The sequence below is a fragment of the Falco cherrug genome, chromosome 3 (genome assembly GCF_023634085.1).
Source record: "Falco cherrug isolate bFalChe1 chromosome 3, bFalChe1.pri, whole genome shotgun sequence".
Classification (NCBI taxonomy): domain Eukaryota; kingdom Metazoa; phylum Chordata; class Aves; order Falconiformes; family Falconidae; genus Falco; species Falco cherrug.
In genome coordinates, this window is record NC_073699.1 from 74189581 (window position 1) to 74207613 (window position 18033).

At 46.4% G+C, this 18033-nt stretch overlaps 1 protein-coding gene across 1 annotated transcript; it reads right to left on the reverse strand.

Moving 5' to 3' along the window:
• Positions 1–1328: 1328 nt before the first annotated feature.
• On the reverse strand, positions 1329–6443 carry IRX1 (iroquois homeobox 1). Its single transcript, XM_055705184.1, has 4 exons — positions 6148–6443; positions 2495–3509; positions 1832–1904; positions 1329–1454 (listed from the first exon to the last, which is right to left on the reverse strand). Exons 1-4 carry the CDS (start codon positions 6409–6411, stop codon positions 1397–1399), a joined length of 1410 nt encoding a protein of 469 aa, XP_055561159.1. The 5' UTR covers positions 6412–6443; the 3' UTR covers positions 1329–1396.
• Between the last annotated feature and the right edge of the window lie 11590 nt (positions 6444–18033).

The following is an 18033-nucleotide window of genomic DNA, read 5'->3' on the forward strand; positions in this document are numbered from 1 at the left end:
TTGTCAACACATCTCTAAGCGATAGCTTACCGAGACCCCTCTTTGCTCGCGATGATTTTGCAACTAAATCAAGATCAATATTCTGATCTCTGACAAGAATTTTATTAATATTTCATTTGAAAAATCTCATCTTGTTTCCGACAAGTCCTGATTTGAGGTTGGTTCAGTTTGGATAGGGCGTCACCACATTATTTCTTAATGACTTTCCCAGCTGCTTCTTTCCATTTTCCACCATCAAGAACCATCTGGTATCTTATTAGCACCTCAATGCTCATTTAGTGTTCTCATTTAAAAGGAAAAAAAAAGTAAACACTCAAAATATTACACATTTTAACGGACCGTCTTTGGAAGATTAATGCGTTTATAAACCGATAGGTTGTCTCTCTCGGTCTCTTTTTAACCAACTGATCTGAATCGCAGAACTTTCTTCTGGGAAGTTCAAGAGATGCCATTTTTTTTTTCCTGCTAACGTTGTGCTTAATCTCACAGGGAAAAATCACAGTCGTATTTCCTCTGTATTTCCTCTGTTTATTTAAAGCGCAAATCGTTAAATGTAATTCAATTTATTAATCTAGACTTTTTTTTTTTTTTTTTTCCCCGGCTTCGGTCCGAATGTACACCAGAGCAACAGAGCTCTTGATCCAGATTAGGAACTGATCTGGACAGCAAAGTTATGCTTTGCTACGGAATTGTGAGAAAACTTGTCCCTTTCTTTTTCAATAATGTATATTATAATGTAAGTGGAAGTCAGATCCATTTATGGTCGGAAAATGTATGCTACAGAACACATCTGATTCATTGCAATTGAAAAAATAACTTTAATTTTACTAATCAAGAACCAGCTTCACTCAGCTTCTCAAGTTTACGTGTATGAAAAAGGAAGCTCGCGGCTTGTTTTCTACAAAATAGCCACAAGAGCTATGAAAAGCTTGGATTTGGTATTTTAAGTCTCAGTTACTCAAAAGCAAGAAGACTTGACTTTTAGAAAACAAATTAGAAATGTCTGAATAGATTTGTAATATAAGATCTGCAGCAACAGAATACATACCTGAAAAGAGGTCATAATTTCATTTAGTTTATTAGACAAAAATATATGATTTAGACAAGTTTTGCTGACGCGTTATTTACAATCTGAAATCACTCTATATACAGAAAAAACACAAACACATGGGAAACATTTACCAAACAAATAATCCAAGAATGGTTAGAATAACACGATCTGAAATGGTACAATGAAGAAGGAGATCCATCTACAGATTTGTGTAATCGCTTTTATGGATTTGCACCACCTTATTGCAAAAAGAGATTGATGGGAGTCGTTTATATAGTTGGTTTTTTGTTTTTTTTTCTGTCCTTAATACCAGTCTCTGCAATATTTTTTCACCAAACCATGTAATCAAGCGGAAGGGAGAGCTGCTAAAATTCTCGGTGTTCCCTCTTGCTGAGCCAAAGAGCTGCAGGGGGGAAGGGAGGGGGGGGAAAAAATATGTAACAATCTTTCATAAAAAAAAGAAAAAAGATAGAATCCTTTCCTATAATTCCCTGACTATTGCTGTAGCATCCTAGTATTAGTTAATTGCACAGAAATCATTGTCACTAGTGTAATTAACACAAGATCTTTGAGGTCTGTTAAGTTTCAGAAAAGTTACAGGCTGGCTATGCACAATTGCAATTTAGCTCAACTTTGAAAAGATTACAGCAACTTCTGTGTTGTTCTTGTCTGTATGTGTTATTATGGTGATGATTAGGTGCTATAATTAGTCTTTATTATTCAAACACTCTGTTTCACATAAGTAACATTCCTGCAGTGAAAACAAACAAACAAACTCACTTGTCACGGACAGGCTGGAAGGGCGATTTTAGCGGCTGAGGTGGGGATTCAGTTCTTGGTACATTTTCTCTTTCTAGAAGGAGACAGGAAAAAGGAAAAAAAAAAAAAAAAAAAAAAAAAACACGAAACCAGGAGAATCATTTTAGAATAACAGCAATAAAAATCTGGACAGTGTGCAGAGAACACACCTCCCTCTCACCCTCTTGTTCAGATATATGGAGGTATAGGTGTGTGTGTGGGTACAGCACTATTCCCTACTTTCAATATTTAAGGAGTTACAAGACTTTCTTGCCATATTTTTGACTATTATTGAAATTATTTGGACATGGGGATCGAGAAGCAGGGAAGGAAAGTGAAACTCAAATAATGTTTCACAGTGCTATTCCTGCATTCTCATCTTACTTGATGGGCGTATAGGATGAGAATGTAATAGCCCACATGAAATGGGCTTAATGCATGCAGTCAACATGCTCCAGGAAAAAAAAAAAAAAAAAACAAAACCAAAAAAAACCAAAAAAACCCACCACAACTCTAGGGTAAACTGTAACTCTGCTAAAAGCAATCAGTTACACCAGGGCTGAATCTGACACCATTCCTCAAGGAGAAGTTCATGTGCATGTGTTGGGGGTGGAGGAAGAGGTGGATGCCTGATGCATTCATTACCTATGTGTTTGGGACTGGTCCTCTCTGAAGGTTTTTCACTGCTTAGGGCTCCCAGGGTTGTTGTTAAAACAGAAGATTGTTGCTGGGCCTGGAGGTGGTGATTGTGATGAGCAGCATGGTGGTGATTTACTCCCAAAAAAGACCTCACATTTAGCAGGGAACTCTGAGTGAGGAAAGCCCCATTTGTCCAGTTGTGAAATTTGCCAATTTGGCACGTGTAGAGTCCATGGCTAGGGAGAAAAGCTGGGTGCTGGATCTGTGGAGAAGTGTGGTTAACCTGGGGAGGAGGGGGCGGAGGGGGAGAAGATTTCAGGGCACCATCAGGGCTGGTTGCTGTCTCTGCCAAAGACCAAATCTTGGGTTTGCTGTGAGATGGCATCTGTAAATTGTTCTGTCCCCCGGGACTGATGATTCGTGTGCTGTTGTCAGAGGCCTCCTTCACCATGGCCAGCGTGTCTTTGGGTTTCAGCCCTTCAGCGCCTGACAGTGCCAAATCCTTCTCCTTTTCCAAGTGCTCCTCTTCACTGCTTTGTCGCAGGAGCTCAGGCTTCTCCTCCTCTTCCTCGTTGCTCTGCTCCCCATCGTTCTCATCAATTTTATCTATGTCTATGCTCTCCAGGTCGATTTCCTCATCGTCTTCGTTCTTCTCGGGGTCCCCCTCATTGTCACTCCCGAAGAGGTTTGCATCTTCTTGGTCCTTACTCCTGGAGCCCCAGGTCACCTTGTTCTCCTTCTTGAGCCGCCGGCGGGCATTGGCGAACCAAGTGGAGACCTGGGTGAGGGTCATCTTGGTGATAATCGCCAACATGATCTTTTCACCCTTGGTAGGGTAGGGGTTCTTGCGGTGCTCGTTGAGCCAGGCCTTGAGGGTGCTGGTGCTCTCCCGGGTAGCGTTTTTGGGCCGCCCCGGGTCCCCGTACTGGAACTGTCCATAGGGATAATAGCCGGGGGCAGTGTGGGCAGCGAAGGTAGCAGGGTGGACACCCGGATTATCTTTCAACTCGTACTGGGAGCCCTGCAACACATTCAGACAAGCGGAGAGGAAAAAGCACATCAATTATCTCGTTAGCGTCTCTAACAGACCTGAATAGGCTACTCCGGGAGCCGCAATACGCCTTTAAGCGGTGCAAAGGGTCTTCACAGACAAATTCGGCCCTCCCCGCTCCAGAGTCTTCACGTTTAGATCAGACAGAGGTATTCCCAAATGATCCCCCCTTCTTGCAAGGAAGGGAAAAGAGAGGGGCTAAACTGGGCTCTGCCAGACATTATGCATATTTTCTCCGCAAACCAAATCAAATCAAACGATGGAAATGCAGCAACTTCGCATTCGCCTCGGCGAGACAATTTATTGTGCCCTCGAAATAATCAGGCAGAGAAAGCAGGTACTACACCACAGCTACAAACTAATGCCTGCGCACAACGCATTTATCTGCAAAATATCCAGGAGGATATTACAAATGCATGCAGGGCATTCTTCTTTGGCCCCAGATCTGCCTTTAAAAGGAGTTGGCGTGAGACGAGACTGGAGAGATGAATGCACAACTTCAGTACGAAGACACTTATAATGTAAGAGATTTTCCCCACGCAAATCATCTTCCCCACCCCCCCCCCCCCGGCCCCCGCTCCTCGCCCCCCAAATCATACACTCAGATTCTAGTATAAAACATTAACTTGTAACTGTTAGAAGGGCCTTTAAACTCTGGAATGAAAAGTGATCCATGCATTGTAGAATATGTATATGCAGACACTTTATCTCATAAGTTTTACTTTGATCTGGGCAGAGCAAACGCAAATTGTTTACAAGCGTTTAGAGACGGTGATTTATTTGCAATCAATATTCTTTTTATCATCAGTAGTAAAACACAGCAAGTCAAATTATCCCATCAGGTGTTTTGGTAAATAACATTTTATCTTTCTGGCAACCTCATTAGGCCTCATTATTACCGCAAATTGTCCAGGTATTAACTTAATATTTTAGCTTGTGATTTACAAATGCTGAGGTTTAGAATCTATTTCAAAATATCACCCTCATGGTAAATCACTGCAGTAAAATACCAGGATACTTTGCAACTAGGAAAGGGAACTGTTCCTAAATAACATTTATAGCCTTTTTAAATTTTTTTTCCTTCTACTTCAGTCTCGCTTTTTTTCTAATCCAGAAATACGCTCTTAGGTTTACTCTTGCGAAATTTGTGTCAGCCTTAAAAATGAAACTCTTCAAAAACGTCCGCCAAGAAAGTAATCTAACTTTGTCAAACAGTTAAAAAGGAACGTGTATTTTCATTTCATACGCAAAGCTTATACACAAAGAGAAGCCCGATGTAATTTTTGTAATGTGTTACAGAGCAGGCTTTCTGCACTCCCTTTATTCCGCTGTCTTTTGTTATTGTTGCTGAAATGATATTTTTTGTGTAATCTCTGTTGGGAATTCTTTTGAAGAAGCCACTTGTAAATCACTCGTTGCTTCTGTCTCAACTTCTACTGCATTTCCAAAATCAAGGTTAAAAAAAGTAGGAAATGCCTGCTGCTAAAAGTGCCTTCGTAAGAAATGTTTGCAGCACAAAATGATATGTTTTCAGATGCTGACCCTTGTTCAACAGCATATCTACCTACTTGCCTACATATATGTATTAAAAACGCTCACAAGTTATGCCTTGCATGCACCAAGTTATAAATATTCACACTTTTATGTTTCGGGGGGAGGGAAAAGAGGGGCATTTAGAGATTAAGTGGAACCTATGCGTACGTCCGCCGAGAAATTTGGAGATACTAGTAGCGAAAACCTTTCAACTACACAGATATAAAAAGACTGAGTTTTTTAAAAAATAAGATGTTTCACTTTTTAACCATTGTATTATAAGGAAAGGAAAAAAGAGATCGGAGGGCAGTCTGGGACGGCAATTTTGTTTAGGGTTAACGCCAATATGCCTTTCTGCTCCGGTGCATATAATGGGATGTAGGTGTCTTCCTTCGCCTGATGCAAATGCGATCTGTGATACTCGCCACAATCAGAGTATGAAAAGTTCAGGGAACAGAATGGGTCATTTTTAAGGCTTAAGGAAAATGTCTTGAAATAAACGGGCGCACCAGCTACCGACACTGCACTTCGGCCTTTCGGGCGGAACCTGTTTACAGCTCGGCGGCAAAGAAAAGGACCAGGCGGAAAGAGGAGCGCGCTGGAAAGCCAAATGAAACAACAGGACCGACAACATCACCCGTCAACAGCAACACCAAAACCACAAGGAAAAAAAAAAAAAAAAAAAAAAAGCAAAGCCGAGTTGCTAGGGGAAAGCCGACAACGCGCAGGCAGGAGCCCTGCTCAGCCCTTTCACCGCCAAGAGGAAAAACTCGGAGGAGTTTTGTCCGGCCGGAGCGGCGGGGAGGATGGGGGCTGCCCCTGCAGACGGAGCCCGCCGGCCCCCGGCCCGACCCCCCGCTCGCCCGCAGAACCGCCGGCACACACGCTCCCCTTTCCTCGGCGTACCCGGCGCCGGGCGGGAGCCGCCACCGCCACCGCGGTCGCCCCGCCGCCCCCCGCGCTCGGCTCCGCGGCCTCCGCCCGCCCGGGCCCCCGGCTCCCCCTTGCCCCCTCGCGTCGCGGCCGCGCTCCGCGGGCCCGGGGGTGCGCGGGATGCAGCGCGGTGCTCACTCACCATCTGGGAGAAGAGCCCGAGGTCGGCGGTGTAGGGCAGGAAGGCGCTGTAGTTGGGGGCGCTGTAGGGGCTGGCGTACATGCCCAGCACCGAGGTGACAGCGGCCGAGCCGCTGCCCAGCTCGGCGCCCGCGGGCCGGCCCGAGGCGGCGGCGGCGGCGGCGGCTGCGGCGGCGGCGGCGGCCAGCACCCCGGGCCGGTCGCTCCCGTACACCGCCTGACTGGCGCTGAGATACTGCGGGTAGCCCAGCTGGGGGAAGGACATCTCCGGGGCGCGGGCACAGCGGCGGCGGCAGTACTGGCGGCGGCGGCAGAAGCGGCAGAAATATAAAAAAAAAGGGGGGGTGGGGGGAAGGAATTATAAAAAAAAAAAAAAAAAAAAAAAAGGGGGAGGAGGGAGCCTGAGCAGCCGGGGAGGGGAGCAGAACGAACACGGGCTTCTCTGGATCTCCCTCTGCCTCTCTCTCTCTCTCTCTCTCTCTCTCTCTTTTTATCCTTCCCCCCCTCTCTCTTTACTCGAGTCGGGCAGGGCGAGAGAACAGAATTCGAGCCGATAATTTTCTTTTTTCGTTCTGATTTCTTTCTGTCAGATATATTGCAACCTAGGTATGGAGGAGGAGGAGTGTGGAAGGATTCAGTGGGGTGTCTTTCCTCAAATCTCGGCTCTTCTGTGCTCCTAAATCCCTTAGATGTGATCTGATCAACAATTGAGCTCCAACTGATGTGTCTGCCCTTAGGTCCTAGGCTGATCTTTCAGATACAATTTGAAGTTGATGTTTTGATTGGCACCCACTTGAGCTGCAAGCGCCGCCCCGCGCCCCCCCGCCCCCGGCGCAGCACGTGGTGCGCAGCCCAGCCTGGGCCACTTTCCTCAGTGCTGCGTGTGCGTGTGTGCGTGTGCGTGTGTGTGTGTGTGTGTGCGCGCCTGTACGTGTGTCCGCGCAGCTGCTGTGCTGTGCTGTGTGTGTATTTAATGTTTAGCAATGGGCTCCTTTCAGAAAAGCCCCCACTGCTGTATGACAACCTGTCTACACGATTTTACAGCTGTCCAACATTGGGGTTTTGCTGTTTTGCAGCCTTAGTGTGTCCCCTTTTAACAAAAACAACTGTGTTGCTGGTTTTTTTCCACCTTTAACATTGAGTCCCCCTTGTCGTCGTTGGACTCGGGAACAAACGAGAGTGGCCGTGAGAGGGAAAGGGGGCTTTGCAGCCAGGCGACTTGTAACAATTTACCACTAAAAACAACAACAACAACAAAAAAAACCCAACCAACCCTACCACACAACATATAAATAAATAAATAAATAAATAAATGCAGTCTACCTATAGCAACCCACAAACGCCACACACACACGAACACACACACACACAACTTCCCTGAAAGTCAAAAGGTTCCTAGCAGTTCTTCCCAGAAGAATCTTTAGTTTAAAGAAAAAAAAAAAGAAGAAAAAGAAAAGAAAAAACCCACCCGCAGAGATCCTCGCCCCCGACCTTTCTCCTCATCATGCCCTGCCGATGGATTGACACTCAGAGACAATTATCAGAGGCATTGCGACAGTTCTCGGAATATTAGCAATAAATAATCCCACAAATCAACAGTGGCGACATGTATGCCGAGGGGCACAGAAGACCCCAGCCCTCGCCCCCGAGCGTGGGAGGGGGGCTGAGGGGCTTGTAGATTGTCAAAACTTCCACCCGCCCGTTTCAGCGGGGACCAAAGGAAACACGGCGGGGTGTGCGTGTGAAGGGGGGGTGCCAAAGGACCTAGACGAGCTGTTGCCATTCTCGGCGTTAACAGCAATGATTAGAGGAAGGGATGATTTTTTTTTTTACCCTTTTCCCCTTAGAGCGGGGTGGAAGTTGCGGCGGGAGACAAAGGACTCCTCTGCCAGGGACCGAGGGACCCAATCACTCTGGAGGAGCTGAGTTGTCGCCGATGTGACCTGCCCGCGGTGTTGCCCGCTTCCTCGACGTGGCTGGGCTCGCCCGTACCCCGCCGGGGCTGGCAGAACCACGCACACCGCCCGGCCAGCATCGCAAACTTTTCTTTTCCTACCGCTGCCGGGGGCCTCCCAGACCCCCCGCGGGGGGAAACGAGGAGCCGGGGGGAGGGCGGCGGGCCGAGGACTGGGCGTTTCTTGCCCCGACCCTCCCAGCCCCAGTGGGACTGCCCGGGGCCGCTCTGCCCCGTTGGTCCGGCGCGGAGCCCCCGGCGGGGCTGACGCTCCTGCCTCGCCGGGCGCGGGGAGGGCACGGCAGGGCGCTGCTGCCCCGCGGCCGGCGCCAGCCGAGCGGCCCCGCGGGAGGGGCACGGAGCGGCCGCCCCCAGCCCAGCCCTCGCCGCCGCGGTCCCCGCCGCCCGGGAGCTCCGTCTTTGTGCTGAAGGGGCGGCCGGAGCCGCCGAGCTCTTCCTCAAGGGACAGCGCGGCGTGGCACGGAGGGGGCCGCGGACGCCAAGGCCCGCTGCTGTTGGGGATGCAAGTGTTCTCCCGCGGGGGGGTGGGGGTGGGGGTAGGGGAACCACGGGTGTATGTCTCCTTCTCCCAAACCCAGGACGAGAGCCAGCTCCTAAGGTCCGTGCCACTCCGCGGAGCTTCGCGCTCTCCGCGCTCGCAGCCGTGGGTTCAGCGCGGGTCCCGCCGGGCACTGGCCGCCGCTGGGAGGGAGGGACGCGCCTCTCCTCCTGCAAACGCCCCGCGGGGTGTCTCTAACCCCTGCCAGCCCTTCCCTCCGTGCGCCCCAGGGAGCCGCTCGGTCTCGGAGAGTTGGTTAAAACTTCCTTCCCTCATCAGCTGGAAATAGCGAGCTTTCCCCTTCCTATGCCAAACAGAGAGAGGAGGACCTCCCCCCACCGCTCCAAAATCTCACCCTCAAAGCAGGAGAGCGACCCTCAGACAAAAACACACGGCCGTAACAAAGCTGAGCGGGGCTTGAAAATTGCAGCCGTGTTTTGAGAATGGCAGTGTCACATTACAAGGGCTGCAGGTAAATAAAGGTGGGATAAGGCACCGACGCTGCCGAAATCTTCTTAGCGCTTTAGATCTCGGTGGAATGTGTATCCAGAAAAGATTTCCACTTGGAGGCTTAAGAAATGTGAGTCATCCCCTCCCCCACCCGCCCCCATCCTGCTCAGATCGGTTCAGAGGAGAAAAAAAAAAAAAAAAAGAAAGTAAGAAAAAAAGAGTCTTATTTGCTTTTTCTATCAGCCCAGCATCTTTTCGGGGCGAACTTTGCTATTCTTCACTTTGCCTCGAAATAGAACAAATAAATACGAAGTGCAGGTTACCTGTAACAGTGGGGTGGGGGGGTGGGGGCGCGGAGAGAAACAGGACGAAAAACAAGAAAGAAAGAAAGAAACCCGCCGAGAAGGAGGAAAGTTGCAAGACTGGGAGGAGAGCTTTGTTCCTCATCTGCAAAGTTCCCAGCGCAAGGATGAGCAGGGTCCTGCGAACGCCATTAATTATGCACAATTCTGAGCAGTAAATGGCAACCCCTTACCACTCGATTCCTGCTCCTGCATTGGACGTTGCCCATTTTTCTGACGGTTTATTAAGTCACATTAGTAGGTAACCTTTCAAAGCCCTTTTTAATATTTTTCCCCCTTGTGCAAGTAAGCTGGGACCAGAGCTGCTACACTAAGCTACTTAGCTTGAAAATCAGTTTAGTGAAGGTCTGGGAGATTCTGGGTTTATTTCCCTCCATACAAGACCTATAGCAGGAGCTTAATAACAAAAGTGCGAAAAGAAAGGAACTGTACGGGAAATTACAAACAGCAGCAGCAGCTGCCAGAAGCACCAGGAAAATCTTTCCCTAAACGCTAGACCTAAATAGTCAAAAAGGTTGATGTGATCAACCCCCCACCCATAAATTAGCTCGAAATTGTTAAAAGATTGAATAAAAACCTGTTTTAAAAATACCAACTAATTTTAAACATAATTCGGGAAAAAATATTTTCCTTCTATTTTTTTCCCCCTGAGATCTGTGTTTCAGTTGCTCGAACGCCTCCTTAATTTTTGCCAAATCCTAACAAAAAGGGGTGGGGTGCCAACTCATTAGCCGAACAGCATTTTTAAAGACGATAAACAGTCGTCACGTAGCAAAAAAAAAAAAAAAAAAAAAAGGATTTGGGCTCAGTGTGAAAAGGAGTCACCTTCCCGTTGGAGAGCGGATACACATCTGAAAGCAGGCGGGAGAGAAATACATAGCAGCACCGGGTATAATGTGATTATACCTAAGGTAATCGCTTAAAATAAATTGTATTCTGTTTAAAGTAAATCGACCTAAATGGCCAAGCTCATATAATTCAAAGATCATTGGGCAGATAAACTTCTCCTTAAAGAGCCTTTCCTGAGAAGGAGTTTGCTGAGACAGTGTGATCCTTCCAGTTTCTTAAGGCAATGCATCCACTGCCAAGAGATTTTCCCTTTATTATTAACAAATGAGTTTAGATAGGGGTCCGATAAGAAATGCAAATCCAGACATAGGGGTCGCTGCTTGGCCGAATTTTAACTGAAGGCTGGTTCTGCAAGAATTGACTAAAGGCTATGTTTGCGAAGAGGGTATGTGAAGCTTTAACACTGTCTCTACTAAAAAATGAAGTCAGTGATTTTGATCTGCTCCAGATGTCCTAAGAGTGGATATTGCAGCGCTGGGAATCCGCACCAAATATCTGAGGGCACTGATGGTAATCAGCGCAACACATCAGCTAGGGGGGACTGGCAATTGTGATAACCTGCTGCAAATGTGCAGGGCTGGAGATGGCAGTGATAAACCGCTGAAAATATCTTCAAATGGAGATGACAGAGATGTTGAAAGAAGACACCTAACTATGGGGGGAATAGGATACTAAGCAGAGCACAATCTGAGAGTAGAGTTCAGATATTTACTAGTCTACGGTTCACCCGTGTGATTTCCACAGAGATACACGCGTTCGTGCGCCGTCTCTGCGTGCAGATACACGCGCCTATGGACCTGTTAGTAAAACTCGGGGTTTATGCGGCGTCGATAACAAGATCTACCAAAAGAAAGGGAGGCTTAATCGCCAAAGCGCCTTGTTTGTGGCTTAGGAAGAAAAGTTTTCATTTGATTCTGTAACTGGTTTGAAACATCCTGGTAACGATTTCTTGTGCAAATCCTCTCTAGATTTTCAGCTCCCACCGCTAACAGACGAAGAAATTTAAGGCGATCTCTTCAGTTAATGGTCTGTTTCAATTTTCTTTCCCGTGGAAAGAACGTGCGCGGGGGAGGGGGTGCCAAAAAACAGATTAGCCGTATGTTGCTAATTTTCTGACTGTTCTCAGCAGGTAGTTTCATTGTATTTTTTTTCCACGCCGTCTTTTTTTATGTGTAAGTTTAAAATAACTCTACCATGTTAACTACCAATCCTATACATTTTAATGATACATCTGTGCAGGACTGAATCCGTAATATATCTTGCCTAGATTCTAATTATGCACCGACTGTCGACTATTTGGATCAGTTGACTGAGTTTTCATTAAGTGTATTATATCTGATTTAGCATGGGACCGTGTTTCATTCGACGACGTGTACTTTTTTTGGGGGGTGCCGCGGGCACGGCTGCGGCTCCGCAGGACCTTGGCGCTGGTCCCCTCTCGCTGGTCACCCGCTGCCAGGCCCCGTCGCCTCCGCGCGTCCGTCCGGAGCGCTTCTCATCAGCCCTGATTTATGAGCCTTGTTAAACACTCATTATTACTTTGCACCTTTTTTCCAGCAGGGTCTGGGAAACAACCCCACTTTGTGACAACAGGGCATGTGTCAAACAATTATAGGCGGAGAGGTGATGTAGCTCTGGAGCGCCAGATTTCCCCTCCTCCCCTTCACGCCCAATCCGAGGAACATTTCTGTTAAAAAAAAAAAAAAAAAAAAAAAAAAAAGGTAAAGGGAAAAAAAAAAGATTTAAATAAAAATCACTCTTTGCAAATTTAGTTCACAGCAACAGCAACCTTCAGACCTCTGACCGTGCAAATGACCGGTTTGGTTTGTGCAAATATACACAAAGTTGCAATCAGGGATACCTGGTCGATTCCCTAAATGTGTGCAGGTACACATCCATAGTACGGGTAGCACATAAAGGAATCCAAGCCTGAGCAGCTACAGCTTTTGATTGTACTTAAGGTAACACCTAATAACGCGTTTACAAAGGTTATTTTATTCAGAGAGGGAGAGCACATTTAAAACAGAAATTATGGTCATCTCTCTCTCTTTTTTTTTTTTTTCTTTTCAGTAAATTAAGATAAATTGATTTTTTTCCCGATACCCTGGAAGTGACATTTTATTAATCTTTTATCAGACCACCTCAGTTACAACTTACATTTCTTTCTGATAGCAATGTGAATACAGAGATGCTCCCTTCCTGAGCGCTTTCACAAATGAATTGTTAAAGCTATGCACACAGGCCTATATGAACAAGTGCACAAATCTATAGAATGAATCATCTGTCTCTCTCTGTATCTATCGGTCCGTCTGTCTGTCTACCTATCTATGAATATTTTATGGGTCTGAATTTAATTAACAAAATAATTTCCATTTCGTCTCCAAAATGATCAACAGCAATTATGTGAAATTTTTAAGGTTTATAATTTTATGTCACCAGACTGTTGCTTGGGGGCAAAGGCACAATTGCCGTGCCAGCTGCAGTTGTATTTATTTGTTTTTCTGTCTTGTTCCTGTAGGGCTGCATTATGCAGTTTTTAATTAGTTTGTGTTTGTATTTCACCCGTCCCAAATCAATGCCATCCTGGAGCAATGCAATGTAAATTCCTGCAGTACAGGTGTAGCTGCTAGCTCTGGAACACTAGGAAACTCATGTCTTACAAATGAAAGCAGTGAATGCCATTCAGCCAAACTGTCAGCTTTAAACAGCCAAGAGGAAGGAGATCAAAGCAGAGAGCAGGAACTTCTACTCTCCAGATTAGTCTTTATGGTTTGAACGCCTAATGCTATTAAAGGGAACCAGGACATATAGCACATCGTTGGCTACAAAGTTACTTCTAATTTTGCTAAAGTCCTGCCTTATTTTGGCCAATGTAAGCCTTCAGAGCATTTCAAGATGCACTGTTCCCTTTGAGGCCTAGTAGCTACTCATCTGAAATTATGCAGAAATAATACCTTCAGAGAAACATTTCTGTTTGTGCAGATATTTATATAACTTATTGCCTTTTGAAAGATAATTTTGATTTCCTCGTAGGTTCCACAAAGTATTTTAATAGAACTTGCAGCAATAAAACCTGAAATTCTAGTATCTCCAGACATGAAAAGTCCCTTTATGTTGTGTTTGGTGTCTCTTCTTTCTTGAAATGACCTCTGTACGGTGGTGTATAAATCTATTATTCCAGTCACTGGGGAATTCTTTTAAAGCTTTTTTTTTTTTTTTTTTTGTCAGGAATAAGAGATCGTTCATCTTTAACTAGGCCACATAGAAATTATGATTCAACAGCAGTGTATATTTAATTAGAGTAATCTCACTTGAATTTAATTACCTAATGAATTATTTGTTTAAAAGGTAAAAAGGCTTGTTTGCCAAGTACAGTGCAACCCACTGATAAGAACTTCTGTTATAAGAACATTAATATTTAAAAAAACATTTTATGGTTTTATATTTTAACTCTTTGGTTCTGCCAGCCGTCGGCGGGCACGCCGAGCCCACCACGATCACAGCTCCGACCCCGTCCCTCCGACTCCCCGCAGCGAGCCCAGCCGCCCGCCACCGCCCACTCGCGTAAGTAACGCGCCCCCACCGCGCCGCCCCGTGCCGCGGCGGGTGGGGGTGGTTGGGGGGCGGCGGGGAGGGAGGAACGGGACACGGGCGTCTTTGCCGGCTGGATTCCGAGGCGAAAGGCGGCTTCGCCGGCTGGATTCCGAGGCGAAACGCCGGCGCCGGCGCGACTCGGCAAGCGGTGGTGAGGCCGCCCGGCTGCCGTGGGGAGAGGGGCTGCGCGCCACTCCGCGCCCCGCTCAGCGTCGGGCAGCCGGGCGCGGGGCTGCCCCCCAGGGCGGCTGTCCCCTCCCCGAGCGCCGTGCCTGCAAGGGGTCTTGGCCAGAAAGGTGTCAGAGTGGGGAGCGTCAGGCTACACAAAGGTCATCCTCTTTATTATTTTTTTCCTTCCTCCCTTTCCCCCAAGTCTTATGGACAGTGTAGCTAATGACAGTCCTTTGATTATTTATGATTCTTCAGCTGAGGCAACAAAAACTGATCAGCCTCTGCCCTTGACCTTTCTCCTCGGTTCCCAAGTTTTCCAGCGACCGCATTGTTTGTTTCCAAGATACAACACATACGGTGCTGAACTGCAACACTTGTCAGAAGATTCGTCTGAAAGCACTACAGCCCGGGGATTATCCACCTCAAAAAACCACGAGAAAAAAAAGGCATTTTTTCCCCCCTTGTGCAATAATAGGAAGCTTTTCTTGATGTATTCTACTGACGCGCTGCAGAAGAGCTAGGTTCCCCCAAATTTCTTTTTTTTTTTTTTAATTTTGTTTTTGTTAGTTAGTTTGTTTTCTTCTGCACTGGGAACTCTTCTATAGCGAGAACTTTCTGTCCGCCCTTCCCCCCTTCCCCCGAACACAACGAGGCCAACGGCAAGGCCTGAACCAGAGGGCCGACAGCAGCGAGGGGTCGGACCTCCCCCCTCGCACCCCCCCAACAACCCCCCCCCCCCCCCCGCACCCTCCCCTTGCATCGCAGAGATGCTCTGGCACTACGCAGAAAGCCCTATCGCTGTCAGATCAAGGAATAGACGTTAAAATTTATCTCTGGAGGTGGTGAAGGTGATCAGGGGATGCCAAATGCGACGGGAGTATTTCTCCTTTACCCTCCTGTGGTAGGTGAGAACCTACCAAACATTTTTGCTCGCGAAGCCCCAGGAGGAGGGAAAAGGGAGCATGTGTATACTTAAGCCGTGGGCAGGGAAGGTAAAAGAAGTTAGCTTAAAACTGATCTTCAGCAACGCTGAAGCACCAGTTCTAGTCAAAGCCGTGTTTGGGGGTCCCTAATAGGTGGCACTGAAGCTCCCGCTCGGGCAGTCCTGCAGCGAAGGACCGCGCCACGGATGATCAGCCCGCGGGTGCGCAGCCGTACCGCAGAGGCAGAGCCGGAGATGTACGCACGGTTCAAAACACCAAACCCGCCTGCTCGAAGGGAATTCTCCCCCTGCTCCACCTTCGCCCACCGCGGCCAGGTAGGCGGTACCCCACTGGGGCGCGGGGGCTGCCAGCCTCCGGGAGCCCGCCAGCCCCCGGCCCGCGCAGCGTCCCCGCCCCGCTCCGTCGCCCCTTTCGACGCCGGCGCCTGCAGTGAAGACGGGCTCGCTGCGGTTTCCGCAGCAGTTGGCTACCCGGCTGCAGACGTGCCCGCTCAAGTCCTCAATCAATTGTAGAGCCGCCTGCGCAGCGCCAGGCTGCACCCCGGCGCGGCGGGGCTCAGCCCCAGCCCCAACCCCCGCGGCCGAGGGGGACGCGGCAGAACCCCTCTGGGACCGCCGAGCCAGCGCGGGGTGGTCTGGGGGTGTGCTGGGTGTCAGGCAGGAAAAGAGTGGCGGAGACGAGCTTCGATCTTCGCCGTTCTCTGTCTTCTCCTTTTTTAGGGCGGGCATCCCTTTTTTATTTTTTTTTCCTTTTTTTTTTTCCCCTTATGATTTTTGGAGGTTTGCTGAGCAAAAGCAGCTTTATGTACAGGTTGCACAAGCTGCTGGCACAGTGGCAGCAGTGGAGCTTACCTGCTCACCAGCACCTCGACTCCTATCTCTTGATGCCAGCAATGTTTGGGTCTGATGTCTATTTCGCACTTTCAGGTAAATATGCCAGGTCCTGAACCCAAGAGTAGCCTCGGGTCTCTTACGACGAGAACGGTATACTGACTCCAGGAAGCCTCAGACCTCACACTTACATTAAAAATGTTTAAGACATTCAGAGCTGAGACTGCAGTCGTTTTCAGAACTTACAGCAAAATTATCACAATATCTCACTGTTTAGAGGCACATAAATACATTGGTCTCCCCTACCATCCGTTGTTTGCACACTATTATTAGGGTCAACTGGCAACTCCACTGAAATGCTTGTAATGACTTTAAGATATTATGGGAGCTGTAGATCTGTAGACCTGGCATTTTAATTCTCGAGGGCCTATGCTTTTCATAAAGTTATGAGTCACAGCACATCGACATTATATAGTTTACTCCATTAATTTTGATAACAAAATACATATATTAACAGATCATATTTGGCTGTGTGTTTTTATTCTTACCCCCTTTGGAAGATGTATGCATTTACACTGTATTATTACTGATAAAATACAGCTGTATCATTTCAATCATGTTGTTATGGTAGGACAAACTATTAAATAGATCTTAGACTGGAACCTGTTGAATTAAAATTCCTTACAAAAGCTCCTCAGATTCCTTTAAATATTCTATAAACAGCATAATTTACAGTGCCATCCTATGTGTTCCATAGCTTTCTTGTAACACTTCAATGTTAGTAGCAGTTGCTGTATTTTCTTTCTTTGCTTTCTTTTTTCTTAGATTTATAGTCACTCTTTTTGCTAATATAAATGACATGTATCCATTGATGTGTGTTGCATTTTAAGGACTTTTTGTTTTATCCGATGATACTTTTTAATAAGATGGTTTGGATAATATTTTAGAGGACGGATGTAAACTGTTGCTTTGGGGTTTAACACCCAGTGTTGACCTCAGCAAAATTTTTGCCTATGAAGAGATTTGCACTCAAATCAGACTATACATTTTTATGCATTTATACATTTGCATACTTTTTTGACTTGATTTGACTTTACTTTAGGCTTACAAAATTGTAATTAGCTTCCCCCTTCTGCTTCTTTCCTCTACATTAATATGCTAGAGTCCATGAGGCCCATATCTCTTTTGTATTTGTTCTTTCTAATAACACAAGAGCATATCTGAACGGCAACGCAGTTTGAGCTTGGCCTGTATCAAACAGCACTAGTCTGTTGAAAACATTGCATCAGCGTAACAGTGAGACCAGAAATAAAGTAAGTAAGTAAATAAATAAAAGTATTCGAATGAAAATACTTCTCCTGAAACACAGTATTATGAGAAAATCTTTCATAGGTGGTGCTTAGAACAATTATTGACTAGTGGACTAATAATACAGTTTTTTGTTACAAGAAAGTTAATCACGCCCTCCACTGAATTATTGGTCTAGAAGCTGTAATAAACAGGAAACTGTTTCTTACATTGATGGTTCAATTTTTGTTAGGACTGGGGCTTTGTGGTAGTGAAATCACCATGGCAGTGAGTAGAATTTAGTGTGCAATCATGAGCTGCACCATTGTATTCCACGAAGTAGCACTGAGTTTATTTTGTTGATTCACTGCAGGTTTTTTCCCCCCAAATTGCGGTTCCCCATCTCATATGTTTCACTTTACTTATGCAGTGGTTCTTCCCTGCCAAAGATGGCAATTTTTAGGATTTTACCTGGGGTTGAGAAGACTCAAATAATAATGATAATATCACATCCACTATTAATTCTTCATGCCTAACTAGTTTGCTTCAATTTAAAAGACATTTTATACAATATGGGTAGATATATTTTTCTACTTTTTTCCCCATGTGTATTCTACTGTTTCCTCATATGTTTTGCATTGTTCACAGACAAGATAAATTTTAGAAGTCTAAGTCATGATGCAGAGTCTTACAGACATCATTAAGAACAGTAAGGAATTATGAGCATTTATAAACACAACAGGCCCAAATTAAGACACTCAGTTCAGCAGCTGGAAGCTTTTTGGGGTTAATTACTACACGCAAAGAGAAAACATGCAAGGAACTATGTAGTCAATATATTCATTCTGCACCCTCAAGTTAAAAAGCCTACCAATGGAGTAAAATAT